The sequence below is a fragment of the Pollachius pollachius genome, assembly GCF_949987615.1.
Source record: "Pollachius pollachius genome assembly, chromosome: 17".
Taxonomy (NCBI): Eukaryota; Metazoa; Chordata; class Actinopteri; order Gadiformes; family Gadidae; genus Pollachius; species Pollachius pollachius.
Window position 1 is genome coordinate 12,319,563 of NC_136950.1, and position 21,143 is coordinate 12,340,705.

General features: G+C 41.2%; 1 protein-coding gene across 3 annotated transcripts; it reads right to left on the minus strand.

Moving 5' to 3' along the window:
* Nucleotides 1-1,402: 1,402 nt before the first annotated feature.
* On the minus strand, nucleotides 1,403-19,580 carry LOC307088940 (leukocyte elastase inhibitor-like). 3 transcript variants are annotated; one of them, XM_079755016.1, is made up of 12 exons: nucleotides 19,213-19,580; nucleotides 18,522-18,695; nucleotides 18,030-18,150; nucleotides 10,970-11,151; nucleotides 9,495-9,614; nucleotides 8,515-8,655; nucleotides 8,024-8,141; nucleotides 7,431-7,573; nucleotides 6,261-6,338; nucleotides 3,090-3,179; nucleotides 2,656-2,836; nucleotides 1,403-1,801 (listed from the first exon to the last, which is right to left on the minus strand). In XM_079755016.1, exons 1-12 carry the CDS (start codon nucleotides 19,381-19,383, stop codon nucleotides 1,575-1,577), a joined length of 1,746 nt encoding a protein of 581 aa, XP_079611142.1. In that variant the 5' UTR covers nucleotides 19,384-19,580; the 3' UTR covers nucleotides 1,403-1,574. The 3 variants fall into 3 exon arrangements, with proteins under 3 accessions (XP_079611142.1, XP_079611141.1, XP_079611140.1); XM_079755015.1 differs by lacking the exons at nucleotides 18,030-18,150; nucleotides 18,522-18,695; nucleotides 19,213-19,580 and adding an exon at nucleotides 11,620-11,773; XM_079755014.1 differs by lacking the exons at nucleotides 18,030-18,150; nucleotides 18,522-18,695; nucleotides 19,213-19,580 and adding an exon at nucleotides 11,624-11,761.
* Between the last annotated feature and the right edge of the window lie 1,563 nt (nucleotides 19,581-21,143).

The window sequence follows — 21,143 nt, forward strand, 5'->3', positions numbered from 1 at the left end:
AGCAATGCATGTACAGTTTACCCTAAGGAGATTGTCCTTTGTTCAAATTTCTAGCAATGACATGGTCTGTCAACAAATTACAGTACAAACGTAAGTCAAAGCGTAAATGTGAATCGTACTGTTATATTGACAACATGACTAAGCAATTGACTGTCTAATCCGTACACAATGACACAAGGACTTGTCATTCTGATGTCACCGACATGTTCATTGACACAGATACTTACTTTTGAGAGATGAACTAACGATTTTGAGCAAGAGACTGGCTTTTGCAGGTAATCCGTGGTGTTTTGCTATTTGTACTAATTGTTTAGAGAAATTATAATACATTTACTGTTTTGCAAATGTTGAGGATGATTCGAGAAATGTACAAAAGCGACTGAGAAAAACTGTAAGATATGATTAACATTACAATTACGGAGAGAAACTGTCATAAAGTTATGTGAGTGCCTTGTAGTTTCGGTGTTCCTGAATCCTCGAACGCCAGACTTCCGAGCGTATGATGGTTAAAACTGGAACACGGAAATGAGGTAGGGTTTTTATGTGACGTCGAAGGTTGCCAGGTTGGTCCTAAATCTGCAATTATCATACAGGCATGCTCTCCTAGCTCTCTCCAACTATAAGATATTGATTTATTTTTCGTATTCTGATCGTATATGTAATCACATACGATCAGAACATACTTACTTCCTAGTCAATACAAAATATTGCAGCATGTTCTTATCAGTTAATAAGTTCATTAACAGACCAATGATAAATTTATACACACATATTCGAGTGTATAAAAAAATTGCTGTTTTTTATATTGTTATTTATTTCTGAGGGCACAAGTCTCCTAAAAGAATATTTATTAACCATTAATTATGGTAAGGGAATAAGGTCAAAGAAACGATTTACAACCACCAAAAATACATAACATATTTTTTATGTATGTTTAGTCTTTATAAAGTCTCTATAAGCCATACACAAATTTACACACACTTAAAATAAATGTTTTCCACGGTTAATGACATCATCATTGGTTGAATAAAATTCATCATTAAGTGTATATCTGGCATACTATGTCATTAGAAAAACACAACCCAGCATGCGAGGAGGACGTAACTGCATAATGGACTGGACTACTGCATTAAAGGACTTTATGTGGAAGACTTAAAGCAGCTTAGAATGGGCCAACATATGGGTGACCTAAGGCTGGAGAGTCACAAACCGGGGGTGTACAGCGCAAGGCTAGTGTGTCATACCAGTAAATCCATGGTTCTACTCATAGTGTTGACCCAACAGACTGTATGTGAATGCATACCACCAACATGAGTGACCTCAATGCTAAAAAAAAAAGTACATTTTGAAGCACCACCCGGGTTTGATCAAGGCAGGCCTCCTCTGGTTTAAAAGGCAAGTGAACACTTAATGGATGTAGGCAAGCGCTATGCACTTCACACTGGAGGCTCTAACACACACACATACACACACACACACACACACACACACACACACACACACACACACACACACACACACACACACACACACACACACGTGTCCACCCCTCCCCCGACCCCCGCCCTCAGCCATCACTCAGGTGAGCTGTAGCGGCCGGCGAACAGGATGCTCTTGCTGGGGTTGTGGCGGATGAAGAAGAGGAAGGGGTGGTCGGCGACGAATTGGGGGATAACCCTGATGCATCGCAGCATCATGATGGCGGCGGTGGCGGCGGCGGCCTCGGTGCCCTCCTCGTTGACCTCCACGAAGGCCTTGTGGACCACCGCGGACAGCACCAGGTCGTTGGCCGAGGACATGCCTATCGGAGAGGAGGAGGTGTTGAGGGGGTGTGGAGCTCTCTAGCACACATGATACAGGGGCTTTAGGAGTGTTTTACTACCGGTGGCGCTGAATGAGTCTATCATTCATGACTGTGTGTTCAGGCAGTGTAGCCTCGACCATTTATTCAATTGTTAGTTGTTTTACACAACTTTAATATAGTTAAATGTGTCTATTGTCGTATTTATTTATAAGTTACACACACACACACACACACACACACACACACACACACACACACACACACACACACACACACACACACACACACACACACACACACACACACACACACACACACACACACACACACACACACACACACACACACACACACACACACACACACACACACACACACACACACACACCGGGCCAATTAAGGACATGCAGAGCACCTGAGAAACAGGTGGAGAAGCAGGGCTTAAGTAGGCTGCTTCTCCACTCGTTCAGGGCTCTCCCAGCCCTAGAGCTCCAGTACGGAGAGACCGGTCCTCGTGGGTGACGGGATTCCACCCACAGGGGATAGGACCGTCGATTCCTCCCAGGTTTTTTTTGTTGTTGTATTATTATTTTCAGCATGAGACTTTGTTTGATTTTAGATTAAACATGCCTTTTTGGCTTTTGCCCAGCAAAGTTGTGTCCTGTTTGGGGAGGAGGTTGTTCGCTCACCGTGCCGGGTTACCACAATATATAAATACATACAGTGCTTAGAGTATCAAGTAAATTGGATATTCCCTTTTTTTTTTAATAGAAAGTAATATGGTCCCTTCCAATAGTGTATTTTTAAGATATATAATACAATTGGATCACGCGAGGCTGTGTGGTCCCTACCAGAGAAGTCACTGAGGCCCATGTCAAAGGCGTCCACCATGCCCATGCTGACCAGCAGGTCTTTCATGTCGTAGGTCTGCGTCATCTTGAATCGCGGCAGGCCCACATTGACTTCACTCTGGTCCATCATGTCTGGCCGGGTCCATTCCATGAAGGTCTCGTAGGTCAGCATCGCTTCCAGCTGAAGACAATTGGGGGTGGTGGTTGATTTGAATGTTAGCGTGTGGGGTCTGATTCCATTGCAAGTGAACCACCTGCTTTAGCTCAAATTCAAAACACTATGACATTGAAAAAGATGATTGGCTCTCAGTTCGACGGGGAAGTGGAAGGGGGAGGGAGATGTTTTTCTCCGGGTAACGACGACATTACAGTTCACTGGCACTTTAATACTGGTCGTTCTTTTTACTCCGTGTACCTCTCTGCACTGTTCCTACCTTCTCCAGGCCGGTTGTGCCGTCCTCAATTTCCATAGGCAGGCAGATCAGCATGCTGAGTTCTTTGCCTTCATAGGGCAGCTCCAGGATCTTTACCAACATATTCAGAGTATGGTATTAATCCCAAATGAAACTGTTTGTAGCAATTTTTCAAGATAGAAAAATAGTAAGATATTGAAATTCTTGGATATCATACATTTACATATATTTATGTATTTAAATAAAATATATGGAATCAGTGCCAAGTATGACATTGTAATTATTCTGAAACAAAGAGGATTGCATTAGTTACAAATAATAAAGAATGAGCTTGGTGCACCACTAACTTAGTTAAACACTTAACACCAGTGCTTAATTTGTAAAGTGTGAGGTCCATGAACACAGAGGGGGGTTGGATCCGGCGACTTAATACGGGGGTAAGAGGTAATGGAACAAAAAAAAATACGCTGCCTACTAGGGTTGTGCCGATGGACGATGACCCGTCCCCCCCCCCCCCCCCCAGACACACACTAATCCTAGTCTCTTACATATTTAACCTAAATACTTTGCAGGGATCGCTGTGTAAATTAAATTGAGAATATAACTAATGCATATGCATGCCATTTTAAATACGGCAGCCTTTGCCAGGGACTTGATGTGTTAGTCTTCCGCGATCTGATCGCATTTCTCGAGCCGGGTTACACAGTGCCATCTCGCGAAACTATGACTGTGCGGCTGGAGAAAATGTACAGCGAAGCAGTAGCCTCCCTCCGTGAGATTCTGTCCTTAGCGGAGAAAGTTGCCATCACCACCGATGCTTGGAAAGCGTTGATTACGGAGTCGTGCGTGAACGTGACTATTTTGCTGACTGGGTTGTGCAGAGTGCGATCCTGCAGACCCGCTCAAATACCAGATAGGCAGGCCCATCGCGAGAAGGCAAGCAAACCAAGCAATTGCTTGGGGCCCCGAGCTGGCGTGGGTCCCCAAGACAACGACTGGTTATGAATAAAATGCAACGACAAACTGATCGGCGATCGGCATAGGCGACCTAGTCCTAGGGCGGCAATTGTGTTGAGGGCGCCCTCTGGTGGCGCCCCTTAATTAATTAAATCAGTGGTTCTCAACCTTTTTTGAGCAAACGCCCTCCTGACCTTACCCTGATCCTCTGGCACCTTACCCTGATCCTCTGGCACCCCCCCCAAATAAAAAAATTAAATAAACTAACAACCCCACTCAAACTTGTGTTATATTGCTTAAAGGTGCCATTGCACCGTTTTTCATTGGTTTTGCGGTGGTCACTAATAGCAATGAATGCCCTCTGAGTCGGTTTTGGTGAAAAAGATAAATATTATTAATGAATATTCATGACATGCACTGTCCATCACTGAAATAAACCCAATTAAACTTCCAGAGAGACACAGGAGAGGGGGGAGAGAGAGAGAGAGAGAGAGTGAGAAAGAGAGAGAGAGAGAGAGAGAGAGAGAGAGAGAGAGAGAGAGAGAGAGAGAGAGAGAGAGAGAGAGAGAGAGAGAGAGAGAGAGAGAGAGAGAGAGAGAGATTGAACATTCATTCACCGTGACCGCGGCCCGGGCACTCCCGCAACTCCCACCGTGCCCAGTGAACGAATGAATGAATGGCCTGGGAACCGCGGGCACGGCACTCCCGCGTCTCCCGCACCTCCCGCCATGCCCCGTCAATGAATGAATGGCACCGTGACAGCGGTCCGGGCAACGTGGACACAGCGGCCCGCGAAAACAGATCGCGCCCAAAGGCCTAATTAGGCCTATATATTTTGTATTTGAAATGCAACGGTCTTTGCGAGGAGACTACGCTCAGAGCAGCTAGAACTGAACAACAGCAAGAGGAAGGAGGAAAACGGGCAGAAACTAAATTTGTTCTTTTTTTCTTGCTATCGGCCATGTTTGAATGTGCTGTGTTGGTTATTGAACTGTTAACCAGCGAAGTTGGGTTATGTTTACCAGCGTTACTATAGAGATCATGACGACAGCTGATGTAACGGGAGTCCGGGCGTGTGCAGGACCGAACCGCGCTGCCTGTATGACCACTGTTACACTGCGCATAGACAGTAAAAAGTAGCTGAGACGGTAGAGGGGTTAGAAACCAATCAATGAAAATAGGCTTTTTATTTCAGGTAGCCTATGTTTTCACCCAAAAAATTTGAAAACCATTAAAGTTTAAAATCCCCCCCCAAAAAAATGTAAAAAAGAATCACGTTCCCAGCGCAGAATCACCTTCCCTAGGTTGTGCGAACGCCCCCCCGTTGAGAAACCATGAATTAAATTAACATGTTCCCAAATGGAACGGAAAAGGGAGGGGACAGGCGATTAATTGATAGCACACATTGAAACTCTCACTGTAGTACGCACTCTCTCCCCCCCCTCCCCCGCTTGGAAGTCTTGCTTGGGGCCCCCAAATTCCCGGCTCGGAAGTCTTGCTTGGGGCCCCCAAATTCCTTGAAGCGGCCCTGCAGAGAGGCACACTGCGGGAAACATGAATTTTCGCTTCCAAATATTTATTTAAAAACGAAAATATCTGTTTTAGTGTGTGTATGTTCAATTAAATGGTTTTATGTCATAAACAAATTCCGTTGCAAAGAGGATCGAGGCACGCAGGATCAATATCCAAATTAAAAAGAGTTAATCGGCCAACGCTGAACATTTTGCAGATTGTAAATTGACATGAGATATTGTAAACGTTCACAATCCTGCTCTGTGATATCCTATTTAATTTATCATAATTTAAATTAACTTGTACGTGGCGCGCACGCATGTGGTCATGCATGGTAACCGTTTTTTACTCTGTTTGCTCCTCAGATGCGGCGAATTTCAAAAGTGTCAGGTGGTGGTGGTCGTGGTTTGTTGGCCCAGCTTTTCAGTGTGTCAACAGATCTCAGACTCTTTCAAATGACGTTAAATCTTAATAAACAACATGAAATTCTTGGGATTTGTTCTGTAAACGTATATATGCATATTATTATTTTATTTTAACCATTGTTTTTATTTTTTTAATGAGAGGTACCGGATCTGCCCAAATAAGTATCGGAACACAGGGAGGCCAAAATTAAGAGGTGCCGAATCTTGTTCCGGCAGGATCCTGCTCAAATTAACCACTGCTTAACACTGAATATTCGGCTGATAACCACTGATAGTATGAATAGTACAACAACCTTACCTGGCAATTGGCCTCAGGGATGAAGGCAAGCGGGAACGTTGCTTTGTGGTACATCATCTTCACTTTCTTAGTGTCATTCTGATGGTAAAACAAAAGACAAGCAGGGTTATGCATTCATAATATATATTTATTATTTATAATATTAATAATGATATAAGCTAATTGGGAGGTGGCTAGTGCATACATTTTTATTATGTGCATTCAGCATATGTATTAAGAGAAAACACATATTGCCATGCCGATGGATTTTTCCTCAATGGATTCTAGCTGCTATTTTAAAAGCCTTGCATCCTCTGTATGGGAATACAAAATTAGAATGAACTACAAACAAGTGAAAACAAATGGAAATGGTGGTTTTGTAGAGATTGAAAATGGTCGGGTTGTTGGACCAAAGAAAATCTGTACAGAAGCAATATAAGTGTACTGTCATCTGCTAATTTGATCCAGAGTTTGCGATCAAGCTAGCCTGCATCCTGCATTGCCATTCAAGGGAGTTTCTCCTCCTCTTTTGATTGATAAGGTTATAGGGTCCATAAGATCTAATCTACGGTGTGGCTTGCCGTATTTCTCTTTCTAATCACAAGGATGATGAACGATTGTTGGCCTGATTTCAATTTGATTTCATCTGTGTTGCAACACGGCCAAGCCCGGTTGAGGTCACACCCGTCTGTCACGCTGCAGTTCCTCTTTGTGTGGAATGAAGGGTGTGTCCTTCCCATTCATTATGGTGCTCTTTCAGCATTTATATATATTGTATGTGGCAAGACTTCTTACGGTTCTTACGCACACGATGACCATTTTGAAAATAGCTCTGAATTAAAAGAGACTGATATTTTAACAAAATGTGTCAAGCATGTGTTAGAAAAAGCACCAATTGTATGTTTCTTAGAAGATTTATGGAGATCAATTCTCTGTTCACCAAACATATTTATCCCCCTTTTCACGGACACCTGAAGCTTGTTATGCAAGGAAATATAAACTTCTCTCAAATGTTCCACATCTCTGACTCAAATCACAACCGGACACTATAACGTTTCCCAGGCATGGAGGGCTGGCTGTTGCAAGTCATAGCCTGCAATCTGCAACCATTAGGTTGAGTTGTGGTGGGTGTCAGCGCCAAGATGGCAGTGGTGAACTGGCCCACCCTTGGCTCCGGTCTTGCAGCGCTACCTTGTTCAGTTTGAAGGCAGTCTCCTTGGTGGCTTCCTCCTTGAACTGCTTGTCCCACTTTCCCTTGAAGTAGATGGCGTTGACCAGCACCAACCTGGTCAGCGAGTCAACCACACCAGGTACCAACAGATCCTTGATTTTATCTAAGTGAACAAAGACAAAGAATCAAAAGAAGGAAAGAAAATGCAGCATTTTGGTGGAAACTTCCAATTGAATGCGTAAAGTCGCAATGTGTAAGAATGAACCCCTCCCAGTGAGTATGTGGTGACTTTCAGAATGCTAAAACTCAATGACAGGGTTCTGTCCACTCACTGGATAGGAAACTGGATTAGTGTTAGGGTTAACCCTAACCCTTGTAAACCAAGAGAGAGGTATAGGTTGGCCAGAATTTAAATAATTTATTTTATATCATGTATAACATCATACCATTATTGAAACCACTGTCGATAACATTGTCAGGGTAGCTTTAAGCTACCAACTAGTTGAAATGTAACACATTGCGACTTCAAGATAACACAATAAGAGACATAAGTACTACTCGCACACATACACAATGAATGTATGATTGTTGCATATGTGTGTTTGTGTCCCACCTTGTGTCTGTTTCTCCACCCAGCTGTTAATCTCCACCCTGGCCTCCTCTGCCTTGGCTTGGAAGTCCACAGACTGGAGGTCTGCCTGGTAGTACTTCCTGGTTTTATCCAGGAACTCCTGGAAACATTCAACCAATCCCCCACATGTAGCATCACACAATAAATTACATAATACCTATAGATGGAGGAAAATATGTCCAGGTCATGTTTGGAAAGTCACATGATGAGATGATGAGACACTTTTTATTTGTATTGACGTATTCATGCCATCATTCATCAATGATGCCATTAGTGCTGGGAAACAATTAAATATGATCATTTATCGTCTTTGAGTTGTGTTCTGTGTACCCAGTTTTTTTGAGTGTTAACTAATTACGAGTAGAAATGAGTAGTAAAAAATAAAGACCTATCTTACCTATAATACCTACCATACCTTGAATTACCGTACAGAAAAGAAGAATAGAAATGCATCTTTGAAATTTAAGCCTCACCTGAACAAACTGGAAAGTCTTCTCTCCATACAGCCTGTTAGCCAGACTGAGGGAGTACAGCGCGTCTGGCTTGTTCAGCTCGCTCAACAGTTTGGAGAAGCTGGCGTTGATGTCCTCTTCGCCCTTCTGATGTTGCAGCGCCTACATCGCACAGAGTATGTGTGTGGGGAGGGGAGGGGAGGGGAGGGAGGGGGAGAAACACAATGTAAGACCACTGTCTGAGAGATTAGATTGCGTGAGAGATTGCCACTTCCCCTGTCCACCAGCAAGATGATGTACAGCCGCGTTCCGCCACCCGAATGCTCACACAACACAAACTAGAACGTAGTCAGTAGCAGCAAGAAATGAAATGCTACTGCCATGTACTTTGATAGAGCCCACATAGGCAAGGCAGAGTCAAACATTTGTTAGCCTTAAGGAAAATGACAGAGAGGGAAATTGTAGAAATATGTAAAGATATGTTATTTAGAAGAGGTATGGCATGTAAACATCTTGCTTTGTACATTTCTAAGGCAGTTTTAGAGTGTTCTGATGAAGAGCTTAGGTGAGTCTGAAGTCTTCACCAGCTCAATCGGTCTAGCAAGAACAACGATTGGCGCTTCCAGTATTTTTCTAACAGAAACAGCAAGAAAGAAATTAAATAACAGTCAAAACAGCATACACACTCAACAAGTCCCGCATTGGGTATGAAGGCATCCCATTAGTTAAGAAGCAGCCATGTTGCACAGCATCCCATCACATCTCATAACATCCCAGAAAATCTCCACTGGCTCTCTGGCCTCTTGACCTGCAGCCCGTTCAAAAGACATGCGCACAACGTCATAGCAGCGCAACAGAAGAGAAGAAGGAGCCATGTTATTTCCCTGGGGATAATAACGCTTTTGTTGACTCCAAAAGACCCTGATCAGCCACCTGTTAGTTTAACTCAAGCTAGCTAGAACACCCAAAATGGCCCCGTTTAAAGCTTTGGCTCCTGGTACCATCCTCTTGAGCAGAAACGGTGGCAGAAAGGTGGTGGGCGCCCTCTGCTGCATCTGCATCTGTGCCAGTGCTGGAAGAGCCTGCTGCTGGGGTCCCTCTGCCTCGGAGAAGCAGAGCACCTGGAGGGGGTTCGGCAGGGACTTGTGGTCACGAGGACGGCTGGGGAGGTCAGCTGTGTGCACACGGTGTGTGTGTGTGTGTGTGTGTGTGCACGGTTGCTAGTGAGTATTTGCAAGCACCCATGCATGTGAAAAAAAAGAAACTCCAATGTCAATAGGCCGCGGTATGCTCAACCCTCAATGTTGGTGGACAGGTTAAGGACCAAAGTAGGTCACTGGGTTTTACTCCATTCAACTCCTCGGGAGGACTCCGGTGACTCAAAGCCCCTCCTTGCATTCATCACTCATTGCATACCTTTCTCTGTCAGTCGATCTTTTCTTTTTTTACACATTTACATTAAGGCACACATGACTTCTTTTACTACCGTCAACGGAAGATAAGGAGAGGCAAGCTCTTGATAACAACCAACTAGAAAGAGAACACTTGTTCATACACCAAGGTCTAACCCCACGGTTGCGCAAGACACCTGAGCTTAGTTAACAAGTTGAATTAACTGCATGAATACTTCTTTAATGTGCTGTTAAACATGCTGCTTACAGTGAAGGGGTGAACCTCACTAACCACCAAGAGCTTGCATCACCTATAAACCGTAAAACTTAAATCCTACGGAAAACCGTAACATACACAGACATATTGTGAAAGAGCCGAAAAGAGGGATGGGCAGTTGTCTGTATGGATACAACTACTACGGTTTGTAGTAGGTTTATTGGTTTATTGGCATTAAACATCTGGTGTGTGTGTGTGTGTGTGTGTGTGTGTGTGTGTGTGTGTGTGTGTGTGTGTGTGTGTTGTTGCTATAGTAACATAACATATGAAAAGGGAGTGGGGATCACAGAACAGTCAGCATTGTGCTGACTGTGAGAAAAACCTACAATGATTCATACTGAAAAAGGCTGAATAGGATTGCAAAAAAAGGGCGGGTCATGAGATCATGAGACGAGATAGATAGAGATAGTGAGATAGTGAGCAGGATACGTAACCTTCAGTGGTAACACTGAAGGTTATGCTTTGGTTCACTTTGATAACACATTGATAACACATTGATAGTATCCTAAAACGATGATTTCTAAAAGAATGGTTCCAACCTAATAAGGGAAATATGATGCATATCATTTCATTTATTTCTCTATACTTTGTTATCTCTGTATACTATTAGTCCAACAAGATTGTTTCGATATGCCTTTACCAACTTAATTACACTTAACCTATGGAATAAACCCATACATTTACTGTGTAATTGGTAACATGTGAACTCAACATCATTTTCCCAAATACATCAACTTCAAATGGTGCATACAAAATAATTATGCTACATACTTTCACATATTAGGTGTGCGTGTGCGTGCGTGTATACCTCTGACATCTGTGTGGAGGTGTTCCCCCGTGCACCCAGCAGCACCATGGCCAGGGCCGAAGAGATGCTGAGAGGAGAGTAGAAGACATTGCCAGTCTTGTTTTCCTCCGTGATCTTTTTGAACAACGCCAGGGTAAAGGTGGTGTTGGCCTCGGTCAAAGGGGTTGAGGATGCCATTGTGTCTGATACAAAGAAAGAAACGTGAGAGAATAATGAAACAGTAACTGTGTTGTATCCACTAGGTCCGGAATTCACGAAATGCCCTGCCGGTGAAACATGAAATAGGACGAGGAACACAAGAAAAAACACATACAAGTGAACAGAGCGAAGTTTTCCTTAATACCACCATTTACATAGCCCTTGTAACAAACAGCAGCTGATACAGCGGTCATTTCAATTTGCGACATTGTAAAGTAAATGCTTAAAACTCCTATTACTTTAGTATTTCACATGTCAGGAAGTGCTACCTATTCGAATGTAACGTTGTTATTTGTCATGCATCCAAACTGCGACACACTTACACACTTACTTTACACAATCCTAATAAGACATAATAAATCGACCTAAATATACTTATAAATAAATAACACTAACTTAAAAAGAGTTAAAGCCATGAGAGTTAGTCTTTCAACGTCATATAAACTACTTACGTACTGTGTTCCTGTCCTTGACAAGCGAGCAGTAAAGGTAAGAGAAGAGTCTAATGTCGATAATGTCGATGGTATTCAGAAACGCCCACAACCTTTTGCTCAAGCCTATGCAATTTTTGGCCAACGCCAAAGAACCTGTCAGGAGTATTTCCTGAATTGTCAGTGGGTTTCGAGTTCTACGGCAAGCCGATTGGAAAAAATGCATCGTTATTACCTACGCAGGTTTAAATAGCAATTGTTTGAAAGGATACTACACAATGCTTTATACTAGGACTATAGATTGCCAACTGCCTTCATGCTAATCATGAAGGGAGCAGCAAATAACTCGAAAACTCAGAAAACCACTAATACAACCACGTCTATTCAGATTACAACAAGTTTACTTCCTGAGTAGACCTTTATATATAAAATATAGATAATCAATCATCGACATGTTACATTTTTTATTCTATAAGACAATTATATGGACCTACATGTGTTTAATACATGCAGTTGTGACGTAGAACACAGAAAATCTTCAAAAATAAAGAATAATAAAAAAATAGAAAATTATGCTGTGTGACAAGGATAAATGTTGAATACATAATGCTATATATACACAGGGGATAACAACGTTATGTGAGTACGGATACCCTTGAAGAGCCACCCTCTTGGAGTCAGGGGAAGGTCTGGCTCAGGGACTTGCGGTCCATACGGTACTTCTTTAGGTACTGGTCATTGACTAATGGCGAGTTCCCCCTGTAACCCTCCCTCATCATGCACAATTAGACCGTCCCCACGGGAGCCGGAGTGGGGTTGGTGCTCCTGTTGTTATAAAGCATATAAATGGAGAGGAGAGGAGAGCTCCTTATCTCTTTAAAAAACTAATGTTATATTATATTGCGCTACGGACGCTTCATATCAAGGTCAATTCACATACCTTATTAGCGGACATTTTGCTATGAAAACAATATCGAGTTTGATGTCAATCATGGGATATTGCCCAATATCCTGAGATAGCGAACCAATCAAATTGCGCCATCTTAGGAGGTTCACGTGTAGCATATACTAACTATATATAATGTCTATGTATTTATCTATGTATCTGTATAATCTGCTGAATACTCTTACTAGTCTCTACTCTCAAGGGTCTCAATGCGGCTTTGGTCCGTATCTCCCCAACGTGACGTCATGCAGTGCATTCTGGGGGAAATAAGAATCAATAGCAAACCGCTAAAATAGTACCTACTTTTTCATATTACATTCCGTTTTGTGATACCTACCAACATTAAATACAATGGATAACAGTTTAAATCTGTATTACCAACAAGCAAATTGCACAAATTCGTTGGAAAATTAACCCTGCAACACAGCCTTTAAACGTTCTACCCTGTGGTAAAATGACAAATTTACCCATTACAGTCAAGTGTATACAGCAATATTAACCGATAAATTGAAAGGTTAAAAACAAGCCATATCAATAGAACACATACGTGAGACAGACAACTGAGGATGCCTTGCTCCTTAGCATCCCCCACCGCAGCCGTATGGAACAGTCTCATTAATAATGAATGCACAGAGAAGGATTCACAAATGTATTTTGTGATTTATATATAAATTACTATCTTCTCACAAATACATTTCAATGCACACACAAATGGATATCGGTATGTATAAATGTAAAATAAATCCATAAACAAAAATAAGTTTCACAAACACATTTCTGATCCACACAAATATGTCTTGTTTAAATAAATGTAATATAAATCCATAAATATATTAATTTAAAAAATATTTGCATTCTCTATCATTTTTCTATACCTCCTTTTTCTCGATTTTTATTCTCTATCTTTTCCTATACCTCCTTTTTCTATTCTCCTTCTATAACTCCTTTTCCCCAAAATATATTCTCTCCATCTTTTTCTATACCTCCTTTTCTACATTTTTTATTCTCCATCAATTTTCTATACCTCCTTTTTCTACATTTTTTATTCCCTCCATCCTTTTTCTACATTTTCTTTTCTCTCCAGTTTTCTCAACCTTTTCTACATTTTTTATTCTCTCCATCTATTTTCTATATGCTACCTCCTTTTCCCCAAAAATATATTCTCTACATCATTTTTCTATTCCTTTTTTCTAATTGATTGTTCTCTCCATTTTTCTATACCTTCTTTTTCCCCTAAAATATTTTCTCTCCATTTTACTATACCTCTTTATACAAAAAAATCGAGACTAGGGAGGTATAGAAATATTATGGAGAATATATTTCAGGAAAAGGAGGAATAGATATAAAACTTCATAATTCTGTGTGTATTAAGATAGTGTATTGGGGATGAATTAAACAGATTCACATACAGTCACTAACAAGGCCTTGATACTGTGTTTTAGACGGAGTAGAAAACCTGTGGACATACGGAAAGTATCTTACACATTTTGTACCTTGCTTTTGTAAGTGCTGTATTGTAGCGTTTTATTCAGTTGCGTTACTTCCTAAAATTGCAATTACTCTTATACCTGAACAGGCAAGCACGCACACACATCACCAAAGCTAAATAAACCAAAGGCCTTCGTCAACACATAAACTCAAGTGTATATCACACTAATTAGAATGCTTGGATACGTTTTAAATGTAGCTTACTCTCACTGGTTTCCCCAAATTGCCTACCCTAGCTTTTAATGTTGATTAGGTTCCAAATGGTTTAAAGTCTATTTATAGCACTGAATACGATCAGCAAATTGACAACACACCTCTAAGGAGAGATACAAAGTGTTTGTTGGATTCCAGTCTTATGTTCATTAAATAAAAATATTCTCCCAAAACCTCCCCTTTTTTATTTATTGTTCATACTTTGGGAATGTGAAAATGTCCCCCCCCCTGCCCCTCCCCCCACAGACAGACACATACGATATACAAATCTCCGGGAGCATCACTTGTCTTTTTGCCCTTGTGCGGCCCGTGCTACAGGTCTGTAATGGACTACGATCTGAACTAAGATGAAGCAGTTGATGACTAGGAAGAGCAGTCCGGCCAACCAGATGGCCAGGAATGTGTTGTGACCTTTGAACTCCAGGAAGTAGGCGGGGCCCAACCAAGCACCCTTGCAAAGGGAGAGAACACGTTTAACTTTGACTGCGTGACTGAAACACGGAGGAGTTGATACAATTTGATACAGAAAAACACAGTATGAGTGCACCGAAAAAAGATAAGTAAAAAAAATTGACATCAATAGCTTTGCAATTCAGAAAACATTGTCACGTGAAATAATAATTACATTGATCCAAATGTAGAAAAGGATAAAAAAATATCCACATATTTTTTTGGTCTTTAATGGGAAAAAGTTCATGTTACCTGTCCGGTGAACCAGAGAGCCAGCAGGGCCACTCCTTGCCATGTTGAAAGAGTCAGGTTAGGGATCACCAGTGGCAGCAAGCACAGGTACCACAGGAAATACTGGAAAAACAAGGACAGAAACACAGCCAATTAAGCACCGGCACCCTCACAGGAAGTAATGGAGAAACAAGGTTGGACCATCAGCCCACAAATGCAGCCCAACTTTACACATTAGAGATTGTTTAGGATGAATGTTTGGATTAGGCTACTTTCTACGAACCTTCTTTGAATATCTATAACAACATTTCTGTTACAAATTTGTGTAGAATTGTCCAAAGAAATGAATTAAACCAAAAAAATGTATTTTTTGTATACCACCTCAACCATATTTTAAAATCATCCTACCGTAATAGAGTAATGTTTATTGTCACAACATAGGACGACATAAAGGGACATTTGGTTGTCGCTTTGCCCTTTGTTTGGTACACTTTGTGTTCTGTGCATTTGCGCTCTGTACCTGCGAGGTGCAGACTTTGTTGAAGGAAACAAAGATGGCCGTGTGCAGGAAGCAGCAGAGTGCCAGGTCCCGGTGATAGGCCCAGGACACCAGCAGGAGCAGCGCTAGCTGGGGCACGAAGGCTGCCAGGCCCAGCCACTGGCTCCACTCACTGTCTGCATGCAGAATGAAGAATTACTTTATTCCCGGATCAAAGTTCCAGAAAAAAGACAATATAATAGACGATACAAATACAAGGTCTACATAGACATAACAGAGCAGAGAGAAGCACCACGTGAGAGGCTAGACCTAGAAAGGTTGCTTAGGCAGGGAAAACGATTTAGTTTTCAAGTCCTTGGCAATGCAGTAGTAGGGGATTATAAACAACAACAATCCCGTTACCATATTATGAAAAATATGGAAGTTCCCTGCTATAAGTGGTATATTCAAATAAAAAATATACTTATTTTTCAGTTCCCTGCTATAAGTGGTATATTCAAATAAAAAATATACTTATTTTTCAGTTTCGTTGCATGATAACTAGTGCTGCTTTGGAGTTGAGTGATGGCTAGATGGATGGGAGGATACCAACCTGCAGTGAGATAGAGCATGTAAAAGTACGGGGAGAAGTTGTGCCTGATGTCCCTCCTGGTCAGGTGGTAGAGGTAGGTCTCATAGAGGAACTCCCAGCCGTACCTTAACATAAAGGGACGAGACAGACAGGGGAGGATGTTGATCTTACCACTGAAGGTGTCTGAGGTGACCCTTCATGTTTCATTAAATTCAGACTTAAAAAGGTTCTTGTGGCATACAGCTGAACAGACTTGGCAGAAATTGAATATAATATTCATGATTGTTTTAATTATCGCATGAAAATATAAATGGATGTGTTTTTCTAGCCTAGGAATGAGCCCTTTACATCTTCATAGAGAACTCTTCTACAGTGTACACCATGTTAGACCAGAATGGACTGACAACTCTAGAGAGAACTCGTTCAAGACCTATTTGTGTTTATTTTTTAGTACCGTTGTTTAGGAGCATGATAATGTTGTGATGTTGTCTATAAAATGTGCCACTCTGTTTCAATACACTACAAGGGTCTGAGACGCTAAACCCTATTTGGATACTAAATACTATTCCAACCAAACTCAAATTTCATATATCTATTTAAGAAGGTGACCCACATGTGATAGAAGAGTGCGCCAAGCCCAAAGAACACGATGGCTGCCACCACAGCAAACAGCAGCAGCTCTCCGTTCAGGAAGCTACGGAGGAACCCCCACAGACTGCTCCCCCACCACCGGCGCTGCGGGTGCACTGCCTCCGTCTGGCCTCCAGGGGTCACCTGCGTGCGGAGGGCCAGGGCGATGGGCAGAGCGTATGTGACCGGGTAGATCTTCATGTGGACCGACAGGCCATACAGCGCTGCTGCCCACGTCAGACGACGGCCTTTAAAACAAAAATGGACGCTTTTTAAGGATCAGGAAAAATAAATAGAAATATGAATAGAAATAAGAGTCAGTATCTATTGACATAGAAATACATTATATTAACCCAGTCTATATCAGAATTTCATTTTCTTCGTTTTTAAGTAAGCCGTAAAAACAATGATACAAGGGATTCATTTTGGTACACTGTGCTGAAAGGCCCAATAAACGCACACTAGGGCAGCATTGTATAGCAGTAGGTATAGTTTTATCTACTTTTACTTTAATGTAAGTACAAGTTACAATGGACAGTACTATTATACTTAATATATATACTCCTTAAATATTCCAAAACAATCCAGTACATCCAAAAATAATTCCTACATCTAGCAAGATGTAGGCTATATTTATACTGGACATCCCTTGGTAAAACTAGTCCAGCATTATCAATGTACATCACAATTCATTGTTCATATTCATCAGAACTCCTACACAATGTATGTATTCTGCAGACCACTCTAGAACTTGTTCATCGTTGTTGTGTCTGGCTGTGAGTGTGCGTGCATGCTGACGTAGGCTGAATAGCAATCGCGTCAAGACAAATCTGATTGGCCCATCAGCTAACCAATCCATCCTGGGCAGTGTTCCTACAAAGCTCTTGCCTTTGGCATATGCACAGAGCTGAAATCTATTTAAATTTTTAGTGTGTCAATTTGTTTGAAATGACATGAAATTAATTTTGTTGTATGTATTGTTGTATATATGTTTAATGAACAATACACACAATGAAGAAATGTTTTAAGAGTACATCTTTCTCTCTCTCATTCACTCACTCACACACTCACACACACACACACACACACGTTATGTCTTTTTCACTGATCCAAGCACTGCAGTACAAAAATGTGAAGTAACTTGTAATTTGAGTAGCTTTGTAACAAAGTACTTTTTTACTCTTACTCAAGTAGGTTTTCCAATTGGAACATTTACTTTTAGTAAGTAGATTTTGAAGGAAGTAATTGTACTTTTACTTGAGTATAGTTTTTCAGTACTCTACCCACCATAGGTTATACTGTGTATTTGGTGTAAACACTTCGACTTTGATGGTGTGAACTCAACCATGTCTTCCATTTACAGTATGCAAGTCAACAACAGGTTGTCTCTGAGTCCAACCCACCTTCTAGACACAGCAGTGTGCACAGCACTAGGGCCGTCAGGATGGACTCGGCATTGCCCCGGCTGGAGACACCAATGGGCAAGGGGTTGAGAAGCCACAGGGAGCAGACACGACATGCAACCTGGTCACAGATCAAAAGTAAAACAACAAAGAGTTGGTTGTTGGTTATTCAGAAATATCCTGATTGATGACATTCTTCTCATCATTCATCATGATTCTTCTAGTGAAAGCCCTTTGTGTCGTTGGCGGTGTAAAGTAGCGTACTACACAAAAATCACCCTGCTTGACCACGGCAAACTCATTTAAATTACAGATGTTCTGATACTCTTTTTTAGTTCAGATTCCTGAACTTGAGTATCGGCCGATACCCAGTATATACCACTACAGCATCGAGCAGTAACTACTAATAGCACTTTTTCTTATTGAAGGGTTATGTATCGAGTCATTTCTGATACTGGTATCGTTATCTGAACAACTCTTATTTAAACGGACCTCTGAGCTGATCCCCCGCAGGCAGAGGTACTGGTAGATGAGCAAGCCTGTCAGCACATCACAGAGGACGAAGAGAATCTTCCCGAACGTGAAGTTCAGGTAGATGTTGGGAGTGAGAATCCAGGCCAGGACAGGAGTGTAACGGTATGTTGATCTGTTGTATGGCGTCTCGCCCTGTGTGAAAAACACAACAGCAGCACCGAGCACGACACAAACACATTATGTACAGCAAAAGCCATTATCAACTATGTCATTATTGTACTCGTAACTACGTTTGATGTATGATGTATGTTTATCGGTGTATTGTGGTATTTGTATTTGATGAATTGCCATACCTGTATTGTATTGTGGTTTTATGATGAAAACTGTATTGCGTTATTAGGTGTATTTTATTGTATTTCCATATCGGTCATGTATTGTGGTTCTATGATTCAATTTTGGTTCTATTTTAATACATCATTTAATAAAATCAGACAGTTGAAAATGATCAATACCCCTATTGGAACTGTGTTGATTTGCACAGTCCATGTCAAATCAAATTCAAACATTTGATAGATCAAACCCCTTTGGTACCTTGCATCTGAAAATAATGACTTTTCCAAGTCACATGAAGCATAACCGATACACTACAACCACACCTACCGGTATACAAGATGAGCGATGAAAAGTCTGCTAATGTTGATGAGGATACCTGAGTGATGAACCTCGCAGCATCCGTAAACACGTGATAGTCGATGTCGGTGTATTTCACCTCCATGGTTCTGTCCTGGTAGTCGCCATAAATTACCAAAGCGAGTCGTATAATAAAAGAAGCGGGGAAAAGGAAATGTTTCTTTGTAATCCATGATGTATACCTTTCCATCTTTACAGCAGGTTATACGATTTATGGTTCAAATTGAACTCGAAGCAGCAGTGCGAAGTAGTGGACGCTAGATGAATGTCCGATTGTTTTCCTTTTCTATAAACTTCATTTTAAGCTATGATTAAATTTACATTTACGGAGACTTTCATAAAGTTTTGTGAGAGTGTCTTCTAGTTTCGGTGTAAGCATGTTGATGGTTGAACCTGAAACCCGGAAATGAGATACGGTTTTTATGTGACGTAGAGGGTTGCCAGGTTTATCCTAAATCCTCAAGTTATTCATACAGACACTCTACTAGCTCTCTCCAACTAAGGGATTAGTAATAATTACTCAGCCTTGGTCTGAATATTGATTTGTTTTTCGTAGCTTGATCATAATGATTATTACTTATTTCCTACTCAATACAAAAATCAAAATGTTACAGAAAGTTTTTCTTATTAGTTATCAAAATGTTGCATATTCGAGTGTATTAAAAAAAAACAATTTATTATGGGGAATAAGATCAAAGAAACAATTAACCACCAAAAATGTGTTTCATATTTTTTTGTACGTTTGTTTAGTCTAAGCCAAACACAAATTCACACACTTAAAATAAAGGTTTCTCACGGTTAATGACATCACCTAGCATGTGAGAGAAAAGTCAACTGCATTACTGACTGGACTACTGCATTAAAGGAGTTTATGTGGAGGACTTAAAGCAGCTTAGAACGGGCCTACATATGGGTGACCTAAGGCTGGAGAGTGACAAACCGGGGGTGTACAGCGCAAGGCTAGTGTCTCATACCAATCCATGGTTCCACTCAGTGTTGACACAACAATATTGTACAACAAGTATGTGAATGTGTAACGGGTGTGCCCGCACTGCTACTGTTCATGAATGGGCGCACATCCGTTAACGGATATAATGGTCTGCGTTGTGTTCGGGGTGAATGCGCTGGATGGGTGGAAGGACGGCTGGACAACAATGGAGGATGGCTTTTCTCATTTATTGATATCTGCATGAGCCAAAGAAAAACGTGTCACTGCATGTAAACGGTCGTAGACAGAACCACATTCCCTCCTCCACTCAGATAGACAACAGCATTCCGACAATATATAACAATAACATGAAAATAAACAAAATAGCATAATGAATGCAATTGACTGCACTCCCACGAACATAAACATGACCAGCATAGATAATATACACAAAACAGATAAAACATTCATACCTGCATGAGCCAAAGAAAAACGTGTCACTGCATGTAAACGGTCGTAGACAGGACCACATTCCCTCCTAGCAAACAAACACACGGGGAAACCCTGTAGTACTCTGACGCATATGTATACAATAAAACCCACAAAAAGTGCATTTGCAAAGCGTTAGCTGATATAACAGCGCTGTAGCATGTTCACATACTTAATTCATAACACATTAAGTTACACATTAAACATTTTCATTGTCTACAAAACGATTTACATGCTCAAATATGACGACAAATACAACAACATACCGCTCAGATAGATAACAGCATTCTGAGCTTGGCGCTGCATATACGTCACTAAACACGGTCTTTTCTTAAAGCGACAATGCAGGTATAATAAACACATTAACATAGGAGTTGGAACAGGTTACAAAAAGGTACCTTGAACATAACTTAAACACATACTGGCTTCATATTAATCAGCATTTGGTGACATTTCAACAAAACTAAAACACGTCGTTACACCCTGGTTACAAATGCATACCACCAACATGAGTTACCCCAATGCTAAAAACA

What these genes read in the sequence shown, in the direction of transcription:
- LOC307088940 (XM_079755016.1), bottom strand. Translation starts at nt 19,383, where the DNA reads ATGGAAAGGTATACATCATGGATTACAAAGAAACATTTCCTTTTCCCC. An exon ending in CACACTGCTGTGTCTAGAAG is followed by an intron (nt 11,152 to 18,029) that starts GTGGGTTGGACT and finishes TCTTTGTATCAG; the next exon opens with ACACAATGGCATCCTCAACC. An exon ending in CGTTTCTGCTCAAGAGGATG is followed by an intron (nt 8,656 to 9,494) that starts GTACCAGGAGCC and finishes TGTGCGATGTAG; the next exon opens with GCGCTGCAACATCAGAAGGG.